The 13,385-nt window shown below is 35.0% G+C and overlaps 1 protein-coding gene and 1 long non-coding RNA gene across 2 annotated transcripts in view; one reads left to right on the top strand and one right to left on the bottom strand.

Annotated features, from left to right (window-relative positions):
- The window catches only part of LOC118923228 (serine/threonine-protein kinase TAO1-like), a 60,087-nt gene that overhangs the window by 3,916 nt on the left and 42,786 nt on the right, over positions 1 to 13,385 (bottom strand). Inside the window, exons 16-18 of the mRNA XM_057501572.1 lie at positions 11,923 to 12,126; positions 9,673 to 9,912; positions 5,180 to 5,362 (exon numbers count right to left, since the gene is read on the bottom strand). Of these exons, the coding sequence (XP_057357555.1) occupies positions 5,180 to 5,362; positions 9,673 to 9,912; positions 11,923 to 12,126 (627 nt within the window). The remainder of the gene's footprint in view (positions 1 to 5,179; positions 5,363 to 9,672; positions 9,913 to 11,922; positions 12,127 to 13,385) is intronic.
- LOC130683593 (uncharacterized) lies at positions 5,827 to 8,951 on the top strand. The gene is made up of 2 exons (XR_008997407.1): positions 5,827 to 6,141; positions 8,468 to 8,951. It is a non-coding gene; the product is annotated as an uncharacterized LOC130683593 (long non-coding RNA).

Genomic DNA, 13,385 nt, shown 5'->3' on the forward strand with positions numbered 1-13,385 from the left:
TTAAAAATCAAAGAGATGTACTGTAGGAATCATATATAACTTATATTGCTAAAATGTGTAAAATCAAGTTCTTAAAAGCAAAGGTAATAATCTCTATTGAAATAATAAATCAAGGCAATTATCATCAATGGCTACCAAAACCATTAGGTAAAAAGACTGAAAAAGAAAATGTGTAAGGAGAATGTAGCCTTATTAGATACACCATAAGGTCACTCTAATATAATAAATATGGTATTGGTGTAGGAACCAGTAATTAGTAAAACAGAAACAGAATGAACTTTGTAAGTTTTTAATGCAGGACAAAAGCACTAATTATTTTAATGGGAAAAACAACACAGGCACAAGTGGCTAACCATCTGGAAGAAAATAAAAATGGAACCTCATCTGATACCATATCCCAGAAAGATCAGAGCATTAAGTGAAAAACAAACAAAAACCATAAAGTTTCCATTAGAAAGTTAGGAGACTCTATGTACTTAGAAATCAGTGGTTGGGTAGCCGTCATAATCAGTTTTGGACAACTCAAAGGTTTATAGATATATATATAGCTGACTAGAAATAGTTTTTAGTGTGAAAAAATACACAATAGTCAATGACAATGGGAAGAAGTTGATGGAGAAATTGTTAATGAACGAGAATATCTGAGCCCACTCATCAAATATGACTTCAAAGTGGGACAACTGGACATTATATATCTTTTGATGTGATGCAAAAGGAAGTGTAACACAGAAACCCTTATGAAAACTCCTTGCAAAAATTTTTAAAAGGAAAAAAAATTTATGTAAATAAAATCATTCCCCTAGATCTAATGACCATTTTACAGGAAATGTAAAGTAAAGAGGAATGCATTAAATGACACCATGAGGATGGATCAGCCAAATTCAAATGCGAGAATTCCTACAAAGCAAATGACCCAGTCCACAATAATAAAAAAAAAAGGGCCTGGGAGACTAAAAGGCTTAAAAGACAATCAAATGCAATGTCTACACCATGTTTGGGCTCCAATCTAAATAAATCAAGAAGACCTTTTTTTAGATACAAAGGGAAATCTAACTATGGACTGAGTATTAGGTAATCTTAAACATTTATTATAATTTTGTTAGTTAACACAATGGAATTATGACTATGTTGAAGTAAAAGAGTCCTTATTTCCTTATCTGTGTTTGGAGTGAAATGATTCTATGCTGGGATTTGCTTTAAAGTATTTCAGATACTCTGCCCCCTATTCTGCTCCCCTATAAAGCTGCATGTGGAGTCGGGAAACAGATGAAATATAAGCAAGATACTGATAACTGTTGAAGCTGGGTAATGAGTTTCTGGGGACTTCATTGTACCAGTTCTTAATAATTTCACTAATACTTTTTGTGTATGTTTGAAAATTTCCATGATAGAAAGTTTTTAAAAAATAGGAAATAAAGAGTATTTGTAAAGAAGTATTAAATTACGTTTTAAGATATTTGAGGACTTAAGCCAATAGTCATTGTTCTCTACACAGAAATCTAGCTCAACAAATGTGCTTAATTTTTATGTATCTTTTTTTATACTAAGTTATCATTGATATACAATCTTATGAAGGTTTCACATGAGCAACATTGTGGTTACAACATTCACCCATATTATCAAGTCCCCTCTTATGTATCTTTTTTAAAGTGCCCTTTTAAAAACACACAATTTAGCATGGAAACACATGCAAACAAAAAACTGCCACATAATATAAGATGTAATAAACAGATTTATAAGGTAAAGCAGAAATACAAAGGGATGGAGCACTTCACCCTATAGGGGAAGAGGAGTAGGGCAAAGAAGTCTTCTCAGAGAAGGTGACAGAAACTGGATTCGGAAGGAAAAGCACAAGTTCACCAGAAGACAAGGGAAGGGGAAGATATTTTCAGCAGGGGGAACATGGGCAAAGGCATGCAAAATGATAAAATGTGTGTGGGGAATTACAAATAGGCCAGAATGGACTTTGGTAGGGTGAGTTTGAAAATTATTAAACTCTAAGTACTAAAATGTTACAAAGGTTTAGAGAGGGCACTTCCTAATGAAGGTTGAAAGAGAACCTAGATTAGACACAATGCTTCTTCTAAGGGAAAGATATCAAATTGTTAACTGGTGATTTCTGAGTGGTGAGATTAAAGACATTTTAATTTCTATTTGTTTCTCTATACTTGCCAAGTTTAAAAAAATATGTATTTGTAAAATAACTTTTCCACTCTTTTATTACCTACATATAAAATACCCAATTCATATAGAATTAAATTTATGTATCTGTAAGGATTCAAATAACTTCAAATTTTTCTTTTAAATCTTTTCTATTTTAAAATTTCAAAAATCCATTTATTAAGAACATCTAATTCGAAGGACCTAATAAAGGATAGGCTTGTACTGAGTATTTAACTAATTTGAATGCCCTGTATATTATCTGAAGGAAACTCATGATAAAAATATTAAACACATTAATGCTTATCCACTTTTATCCAGTAAGCACCCCTTCAATTTTGTTTGCTGAATTAGTTTTGTCATTTAAGAAACTCAGAATATTTTTCAATAAAAATTAAAACTAAGATTTGTGATAGGTTATATTAACCCCCATTTCTTTGAAAATATTTTATTTATTACTGTAAATAAGAAAGGTGGTTTCACTGGATATAAGACTTCTGAGACTTCTCTCCTAACCTATCTTCGCTGAAATGAAATGTGTGAATATTTTCAGTTCAGTAGGTCCTGTAAGATATTCCAATTGTCAATTCTTATTTAAAAACTACCAACCATCTTGTTGATATTAAGTGAAATATTCAGGGGAAATGAAAGGAAATGTTAAGACAGAGAAAAGCCCATTTATGCTTTGGAAATACTGCCACTTTTTATGCATGTATGAAATGCACATAGAATTGAACATTTATAGTTATGTTGTCATTTTGCTGAAACTTTACTGTAAATAAAGCACAAGGAAAGTTGCAGTAAGACCTCATGTGAGCCTCAACTGAGGCGTCCTCTGTTGGTGTCTCGACCTGGAGGACAATTCTTGGTTCATTTGGAGGCTGAAAGCAATCTTCAAACAGAATTATTATACATCTAGAAACAACTAACATTCTCTCTGGTTCCACCTCTATTTTCAGATGACTGTTTCTTATCTGTACAACCGGTAGGCACAAAGTACAGAAAATACGGATGTTACGATGTTTTCAAATCATACCATGGGTATATCACTGCCTTGGTAGTTGCCAACTGACTGACCCCAAACTGCTTTATAGTCATGCACTTCACTTGAAGTATAAACATGAGCCCTAAAAATCAAGCAGCAACTCAAAGCACTGTAGATTTATTCCACTGTTTCTTTTATTATTTTTAATACTAAATAATCTTATGCATGTCTATTATCAAATACAAACCACCACAACCAATCTACCATATTAATATAGCCATTATAAGTATTAGTTCAACTCACTTTAAGTGTGATTTGTCTTTATTTTATTCAACACCTCATAAGCATTTTTCCACATTAATACAATCTTTATAGCCATTATTTAAATGGTTGAGTAAGATTTTATTAAGTGGCTTGGTCATAAGCACTTCATTATTTTAGATGGTTAGGTGTTTTAAACCATTATAAACTATGCCATAATTAACAATTTATGCATATTGCTTTTCCTGTATTCAGGATTTCTTTTCTCTAAATTCTCTAAATTCTTTGCTTAACATTTTCAAAGATCAATATATACTTCCAAATTGCTTTCCAAAATGCATTAACAACGGATGAGAGTGCCACTGCACTTCTGCAATGGTATCAGCCCTATGCCAACATTTTACCTGGTTTCGTAGAACATAAAGGCCTTAGTTCATATATTGAAATAAGACTACACCTAAGATACTAATTAGCTCTCTTTAACTCGGAGCCACTAGGTGGAGCTAAAAATACAAATAAAACAGTACCAATATTTCTCTCATAACACTGTGACTGAGATACTATAGGCTTCTCTTTTAGTGATAATTTTGAAGCATAAGAGATGGAACTTTAGACTAAATTTTAAATACGCAAGTTGAAATCAGGCAGATTTATGAATTCTGTACATGGGACAACTACATTTTTCTAAAAATGTATATGTGTTTCTGTCTTCCCATCTTGAATGAGAAACACAATTGAGATAATTTTTAGAGGCAAGTAACTCTTACAGGAGCCAGTAATAAAGACAGCTGTGCCAGAGAAATAGCAACACCTTATTTAGGTGGAGTTTTTAAGAACATATTTTTTTTAATAGAAATGAGGTATTCTATTTTTATCACAAGAACTGTAGAAAGTAGAGGAAAATCTATGGGCCAATTAATGGTCCAGAAGCAATGACGATTTTTAATAGACAAAACCATTAGGCACGTGTTAACTTACAATGGACCTAAGACCGTGCCAGCTGCTGGGAACTTATGGCCCAGGAATTCTGGAACATAGCGTTCCATCCTGGATACAACCGATATCCTGCCGCTACTCAGGACAAACGCCTTTCCTCTCCTTCTTTCTCAAAAGCTTCTACCCTTTGTTCTTTCTCCAACACACACACACACACACACAGCCTCAGTACCTTAAAGGACACAAGTGAATTCAGGGATTCTGGTTCTAATATACATGACAAAGAATAAGTAAAATAAATAAAGCTACAGCTAGAAATAATATTTTCAGCCTGACTCTTCATCTGCATAAAACTGGTTTTACCTTCTCTTTTCTAGTAATGCATCAATCTGTACAGTTTCAGACCAGGGATGAATGAATAAAGTATATTCCTGATCCCTTTTCCTTGTCTCTCTCAAGCAATTACTAAAGTTTTTTCCTTCACTATCTGAGTTTCTCTCCAATTTCTTTAGGTACAACTAGGTACACAAAAGAAGGGAGGAAGACGGAGCCAGAGCTATCCTTTTACAATTCAACTGTCTTCACATAACTCCACATCATTCCTCTAGCAATTACTACTTAAGTATATTCCTTTAATACATCACACTCATTAAGTTTAAGGTTCATTACTGAATCAGTAATTTTAAAGAAAAAGGAAACACTACCAAAACTAGAATTAAGGAAATATGGTATTGTGAAAACAATCTAATGCCATCTCTGTCATCACGAAAATATATTTATGAAATGATTTTGATGAAAGCAAATCCTGGCACAATTACTTTTTTCTCTTACGTATACCTGTTGTTTTAAGAGTGTCTTGCGGAGGGAGACCCTCCGTTTCAGCTCCCGAAGCTCTTGAGCGTGTTGTGCCTCAGCCTGCATTTTGATCTTGCTCTGAAGTTCAGTCAACAGCTCCAGTTCCTGCTGCAGCTGCGTTTTCAAAGCCTGGCGCTCTGCCTCCTGTGCTTCATCCAAATGCGGCTGAAAGAGAGAAAGAAAACAGATATATCCTCCTGTGAGCTATCTTTTCATGACCTACGGAAAGGAGGAGGTGTCAGTTAAGGCAGACTACTCTTCTATAGGGCACAACTGTTCTCTTTTACATCTTGGAGTAAACATCTCTGGAAAAGGAAAACAGCAACCGATGACGGCATTATAAGAATAAAGCTATCATAAGCTATTTGGATGATGCCTAAGTAATCATTATTTTTTAAAGAAAAACATAGAATCTGATTGATATAAGACTGGGAATCTCTTCTCTCCAATGGAAATAACTACAGAACAGGGACAAGCATGCCACAGCTTATGGGCCAAATCTGAACAGCTACCTGATTTTTTGTTTTTGTTTTTCAATAGTCCACTAATTAGGAATGGTTTTTTACATTCTGAAATGGTCACATTTTAAATGGCTATGTAAATACCCACATAATAACCTCAATTTTTTCCTCCGAAAATATTTACTATCTGGCCCAGTAAGAAAAAGTCTGTAAACTTACGTAGCAAATATTTTGTACCTGCACTCAAATGTGACCATCTGGATTCCCGATAAAGTACTACTTTTTGAACACTGCTTAACAAAGTTGCTTCTCCAATCTTGATACACTGTTGGTATATGTACTAAACCTCTTCAAGGCACCAGCAGAGAGCCTATGTGGAACCTCATCACCAAGTGTATCAAAGAGAATTACATATGCATCCTGCATATTTCCAAGCAATGCTGAGAACAAGAAGAATATGGACCACCATCCCTATTTCCCGAGGTGCAGCAGACTTTTCATTTCCAACTTAATATTTCAATTGTTGGGATTTTATTCAGGTGGTGGAAGGAAAGGGGCACTAAATTTGTTTTGCCTAAGTAAAATAAACTTACAGCTCGAGTGGAGAGCATTTCATTAATGTTGTGGTCATACTGCTCAGTTAAGATGGCTAAGTTTTGGGTCTGCTTCTCCTTAGGGTTTACTCTTTAGCACCGCGAGCAAAAACCTGAAAGTCAGCCAACTAATCTTTCAAAGGTCAAAGAAAAGTTATGAGGCAAGAGAAGGGACAACCCTTCTTGTGGTAATGATAACAGACATGAACTACATAAACATTTTTGAAATAAAATAATTTGAGTTCAGAAACAGAATAACTCTGGCTTTAAATCACAGGTTAATTATTCTGTGAACTCAAGTTTCAACAAAACTTAGTAAGATGAGATATATTTTATAAGGTATACCCATCAAGCCTACAAGTAACAACACTCATTTGCTACACAAAGGCAGAACCTATAGTTGAAATTATTTACCTCAATATATATACTGCCAGATATTGAATGGTTGACTAAGTGTGCAAATGCATGTATGACCAAACACTCTTGTCAAGGAACTAGTTCACACTCTTTGCTCCCATACTACAAAATCAAATATATATCCTTTTCTGCATTTTACACCAATTGAGGTACTAAGTCATAGTCATGTACCTTTATTCTGTGAAGGGTCAAGAAATGTCTAGCTAGAAATACAAACTCTTGGTTTAGTTACACTTAGCACTGCTCTTAAATACTGCCCTTGGTTAATAAAATTCCTCCAAGTTAGCCAGAAATGGAACAATGAAATTTAGAATTCTCTTCTGACTTTGTGTAACAGGCTCCATTCTTTAAAAAACTTTTAAATATTCAAATATATTGCCAAGAAAACTATAGTCACTCCATATCACTAGCTAATGACAAGAAGGAATGCCATGAAAAATTTTTTCAACGAGATTAATACTTATACCAAGAATAAACTATATTCCTCAATGTTTCACTCAAGTGAAAGCAGGATAAACATGTTCCAGTTGTTTCTTACTCACTTAATACTGACAAAACGTCACCTAATGGCAGATGAAGAAATGGCAGATAAACAATAGGTGTTTACCAAAGTCATTCCTCAGAAATGGTGCCCCAATGTCTACAAATACTGCCAGCTTACCTAAGTGTGCAAACTGAAGTCCTCCTATCCCCCTTAAAGTCTTGGAGAAAGTTGGAATAGTTGCAACTATTGAAGTTGAACTACTACTTAGTAAATACAAATTTACCTTCAGAAGTTGCAACTATTACTTACGTAAATGAAATGACATGATGTTAAAATAGAGTCTGTTTTCTCCAAGAAGGGACTAGGGTTACCAAAAAGGAAGGGGTTGGGGAATGTGGGTGGGGAGGGAGGGAGAAGGGGATTAAGGGGCACTATTACTAGCACTCACAATATAGTGGGGTCACGGGGAATGCAGCACAGCACGGAGAAGACAGTAATAACTCTATAGTGTCTTACTACGCTGATGGACAGTGACTGCAGTGGGTTGGGGGGGACTTGATAGTGTGAGTGAATGTTGAAACCACAATGTTGCTCATGTGAAACCTTCTTAAGGTTGTTTATCAATGATATCTTAATTTAAAAAAAGAGTCTGTTTTGTTCAAATTGTACAAGTAGATAGATATATACAACTAAGAGGAAATGGTGATTTTCTTTCCCACTAAAGTAACAGAACAATTTCTTTTCCGGAAAGTCTTGAGCTTACGTATCATGAGAAGGACGCTTTCTATCTGAAGTCTGACTATGAGTGTGAGACATTATTTTTCCCCTTGATTTTTTAACAGTATCTGTGAAAATCAGACTAGTGTCTACAAGCTTTCAAACTGAGAAGGCTGCCACAACAGGGAACCAAAATGAAGGGTTAAACAGTAAACAACTCACCTATTACAAGCCCCAGAGAAATGAAGTCCTATCAGATTTATGGTCTGACCAAAGAAAACTAAACAAGCTTTCAGTTTGGTTTACTTCTGGGTGCTGCTCACTTTAAAACTGTAATTCATTTTATAGACATGCTTTAAATATCTTTTGATGAGAACCTCTACTATGTAACCGCTACAAAGACAAAATAAATCTGGAAAATCATTATGAATTCTGATTGTGATAAGCATTAACTAATGATGGTTATGAGGGTAGTCAATGTACGAGCCACTCTGTAAATGATGTTCATTAGCTGTTTTGAAGATACAGCCAAGTATAAAATTTTATTTAGATTCACAAGAAAGGGTAAATCTTAGCTTTGCTTCTGTGTTTTGTTCAGGACAACTTGTATGAATGGAGTTGAATAGGAATCAGAGATACCACTAGGTATGGTTTAGCTTCTGGTTTGGACACAGATTACTTCTGTGAGTGAATTTCACTTCACTTCAGGAGAGTTATTCAGGTAAGTGTTGTTACCTGATAGTTTTATAGTTAAATTGTCAAAGAGATTGAAAAAGGGGGTAAAGAAGATACTGTGGAACTGGGGGTTTATTGGATGTAAACACAAGTTTACAATGTGCAGACATGTACAGATTAACTGAGGTACTACTGTGGGTGACAACATATATAGTGGGTCGTTTTGGTTTTTTGTTTATTAAGATTCATGTGATTATACTTCACATATTTATTACAAGTTATAAAATTAGAAAATTCCTTGGAATTGTTAACTCTGGTTGATTTTGGTAGAGGGGGCTGGACCAGGTGGCCTAAAGAACAAGGAGAGGGAAAGCTTTAACTTTATAATAAATACACTTTGGCATCTTTTGAATTTTGTATCATATAAATAAATTTCTCTATCAAAGCAAATACAAAATTTAAGGTTCTTTGATATGTATGAAACACTTGTCTTTCCTTATTTGTCTACAAGAGAGCATGTAATACCTTGCTTCACTCTGATGTACTAATTAAAAAAATACACTCCAACTACACATGCCCTGGTCTTACTTATGTTACCAAACACAGAAAGAATGGGAGTAACAGTGTGATAATTCCACTATTCCTCTAAAGATGAGTATTGACAGTGAAGGGAGAGGGGGTAAAAAGGCATTTTTCATTCATTGGTTTCTGTACTAAATAAGAACTTACTGCCTCTTTTGGATACAAATCACATTCAGAGGAAATAAGATTCCAAAACTATAAAACTTGGAACAACAGAGAGAAGCCAGCAGGTTAGGATGTTGATATGTAGATTGTAGTATCAACACTGGACATTTGGGTACACTTAAAATGAGAATTTTGAATCTTATTTATGACACTTCCCACAGTTAAAAAGTTCGGGCCATGTTTTGGTTCTCTGCTGAGAAATACACAAGCAGAAGTCTGCAGCTGTAGACCCTCTACACCAACACTAACCAAACATGCTTAAAATGAAAAGAAGAAAAGCTTATTCAATTTCTTTATGACAGACACCTGGCTTAGACTTTTACTGTTTACATGGTGCCTTTTATCTGTTCTCCTTTGCCAAGAAGCTTAGGCTAAAGGTACCTTCAGACTCTCAGGCTGCTGTCGAACCTGCATGACATGCGTCCGCCTTAGTTCTCGCTCTCTCCGTTTATTATGCTCCAGCTGGTCAGTGAGCTCGGCTTGATGCTGCAGCCTCATCAACTCACAGCGCATCTTCTGCACTGTGTTGAGGTGGCGGAACTCCAGTTCTTGCGTGGATTCATGCTGTCGCAGTAGCATTGCGTGCTCTAAGTCCTTTTGAGCCTGCCTTTTATTTAATTCCTAATCCATAAAAAAAGACAAAGGCATAATTTGATGATGTACAATGCCAGGAGAAAAAAATCCTAAGAAACAGAATAACCAGGATATAGATGTAATCCTCTGATTCAGTAATGGCTGCACAGTGAATTTTTGAGTTTTATTACTGGAACTGTAGAAAATGGGCAATTAGTAGCACAATTGCCTTATCTGTTCATTTACTATTTATACTACTTTTAGCAATAAGCTTAAGACATATGAAATCTGCCCCAAGAGACTTAACGTCCTTTCTACTCTCTTTCCATCATTTATGTTTCCTACTTTTGTACCTGAACAGGATTTCTAAGTCATCCTTTGACTTTCTTCAGAGTATACATTCAATTCTATTCCATGCAGTATACCCAGTATAGTGCAGTGGTTAAGAATACAAGACTCTAGGGCTAGGCTGCCTGCTTTCTAAATCCTGGCTCTGCTACTGACAAGCAGTGAGTCCTTGGGTTAATTACTTAAACTCTCTGTGCTTCCATTTCATTACTTCTCAAATGGAGACCATAACATAGCTGTTTCATAAAATTAACGTGAGGGTGAAATGAGTTCATAAGTGGAAAGCTGTCAGAATACCTACCTCATGATCAATAAATGTTACTACAGTTTTTTTCAGTTTAAAAGATCAAATGTACAAAACACACACATACACTCACACACACTCTCTCTCTTTTACTATGTAGAAGGAAGTCAGACGTGCCCCCTTTGCCTCTGCAGCCCCTTCTCCAGGGGCCAACATTTGGTGCATATGTTTCCCAACCTTCCCCACGCTTATCATGACACAACTATTACACAAAAACATACAGTTTTAAAATTGAATAACAATATATATTATAGGCATATAATATGCTTTCTTTACCTAAAAATATAATGGACAAATACAGATTAAAAAAAATTTTTTTATAGGAAGCTTCTGCTTTCTGATGCCATAGTTTTTCTATTTTTTGCTTTATGACAAATTTTCAATAAACATCTACACATGATACACCATATAATTATGTTACTATTTCTTTAGGATAGAATTCTAGAAGCGGATTCGATGGGTAGAAGATATAGGCAAATTAAATTGTTAAAGCTGCTGAATTATGCTCCACAATGGCAGGGTCAATTTATATTCTTACCAACATTGACCACTTTCCCATGCACTACTAGGACTCACCAATTTTTTAGACCGATCTTATCTAATTGATGCAATTGTCTTAATTTGAATTTCTTTAATTATTAGTGAATTTGAATAATTATGTTATACTTGAAGTTTCTTTGAAGCCACTCTTGGAAATAAATTGATCTATGCTCATAGGTATACCTGATAATGAGTACCGTTGTTTTCATTGGCATAAGTTTCCACATATTCCCAATGAATAATTTCATGATTATAAAATTATGTTAAATGGTAGTATATACCTTCATGGCACCCATTGTGGATGAAAAGGCATAAGTTATCCAATTAATTTTCTCATATTTAAAAACTAACACTTCTTTCATTCATGGATTTAATATTTATTAAATATTTACTTAATATATATTTATTGAATACCTATTATGGGCCAGCCACTAGCTACAAGGCCTGGATATATCTAGCCACTGTATATAAAAGCCCTGAACAGAACCTGGGACTTGATCTAACTTCCATTCTACTTCGGGAGAGAGAGATCCCCATAAAAAGTATGTGCACGTATGTGTGTGTGTGTGTGTGTGTGTGTGGTGTGTGTGTGTGAGAGAGAGAGAGGAGTGCAAGAATATTTAAAGAAGGGAGGAGGATTTGGAGATATATTCTTCCCTGGAAACCCAAACCACATGGTTCACCTTCTCCCTCACTTCATATCTCCTCAATTCTGATCTCCAAATCCTCCTCCCTTCTTTAAATATTCTTCCAGGGAAGAAGAAGAAAAATAGGCAAAGGCAAGCAGAGGCGCTCTAAGGCCCTGAGGGTGGGATGTGACTGACATATTTTCAGGAAGATTCTAATTTCACACCATTTAAACATACCTCTCTGAGAAGGTCCTGTTCCAAGTTATGGCACCCAAGTAACAAATTTCTTTTGAAGCGACGGCAGTGCAGCTCTAGGTACCGTTTCTGATGCTGAAGAAGATTGGTCTTCTCCTCTTCTTGGAAATGCTGGATGTTCTGTTTCTGCTTTGAAAGCCATTCCTGTTTTTCTTTTCTTGGGGTGCTCTTGTTTCCATTCAGCTCCTGGCAAGATAAAAAACAACTGAGTTCAAAATACATAAAAATTAACTACATGAATATACTATTTGGTAGCTGGTAATCTTCAGTAAAAGAACTTAATTTGTGCCCTCTCTCATGGGCAGGCAGGGCAATGACCTTAAAGGAGGTAGGTAGTATTTTTCTGTTTCTGGAGTTATCCATGAAGCAGGACAAGGAAAGAGAAAACATACACTAGAAAACATGCATACTTTTTAGCTTTGCACAGCTATATTTAGGATGGCTCGTAGGTTTGAAAGCGCGCAATGATTGGTGAATGAAGTAAAACATTTTTCTTTAAAGTTCTCCCAAAAAGGGGAAGAAGACAGTGCTTTCAAGTAAAAATCACATATGAATTAAAATTAAGGTTAAAATATAGTTATGTCTCACTTCTTGGCTTTCAACAATAGAAATACTAAGTTTTTGGCAAAGTTAAGGATGGGCTCTGTATAAAAGACCAGAAATTAAATGGAAAATAAACAAAACCACAGGAAAATAGAGACCTTTTTGAATAGATTTAATCTTCATCACTATAACCACTGAACAAGGAAGACCAATGTTTTTCTACAGCATTTTAAATATCATCTCGCAAACTACCTAAAAAATTTTATTTATACTGGTCAAGATGAGAATATTGACAATACATTCAATGATGCAAACCCAAGGATGCTAATACTAGTATATTTCAACCTAAAATGCATCAACCTTGCAGAGAATATAAATCAGCCATCTTTCCTAGGTCTAAGATGATTTTTTAGAGACTGTTAACCTTATGGTTCTTCATGTGTTGTTCAAGAAAGAAACTGATTATTCATTACTTTCATTGATAAGATATTCAAACACATAAAAATAAAAAGCACATAAGCTTGTAGTTCTGAACTTAAGGATGTCAATGAGAAGACAGGGATAATACAGGCATATACAGAAAGAATCACTTGGCTATGTTTTTCAAAATCTTTGGCCAAGGAAATTTCCCACCCACTATGACTATGGTATGTCCCTTCCTCTATACTGATAATAATCATTCTAAATGAACACACACACACACACACACACAGACATACACAGACACAAAACTACCTTCTAAAAGAAAATGAGCTTATTAGTTAGACTATGAATTATATGCTTAAAGGATTATCTACACCAACACATTCATTTATAAAACTAAAACCTGATTTCACTAGGAAACAACTATAGAACTGCATTTTGTTGGATATTTATTTACAGTTGGGAATCCTGTTTACCGT

The sequence above is a fragment of the Manis pentadactyla genome, chromosome 4, assembly GCF_030020395.1.
Source record: "Manis pentadactyla isolate mManPen7 chromosome 4, mManPen7.hap1, whole genome shotgun sequence".
Classification (NCBI taxonomy): Eukaryota; Metazoa; Chordata; class Mammalia; order Pholidota; family Manidae; genus Manis; species Manis pentadactyla.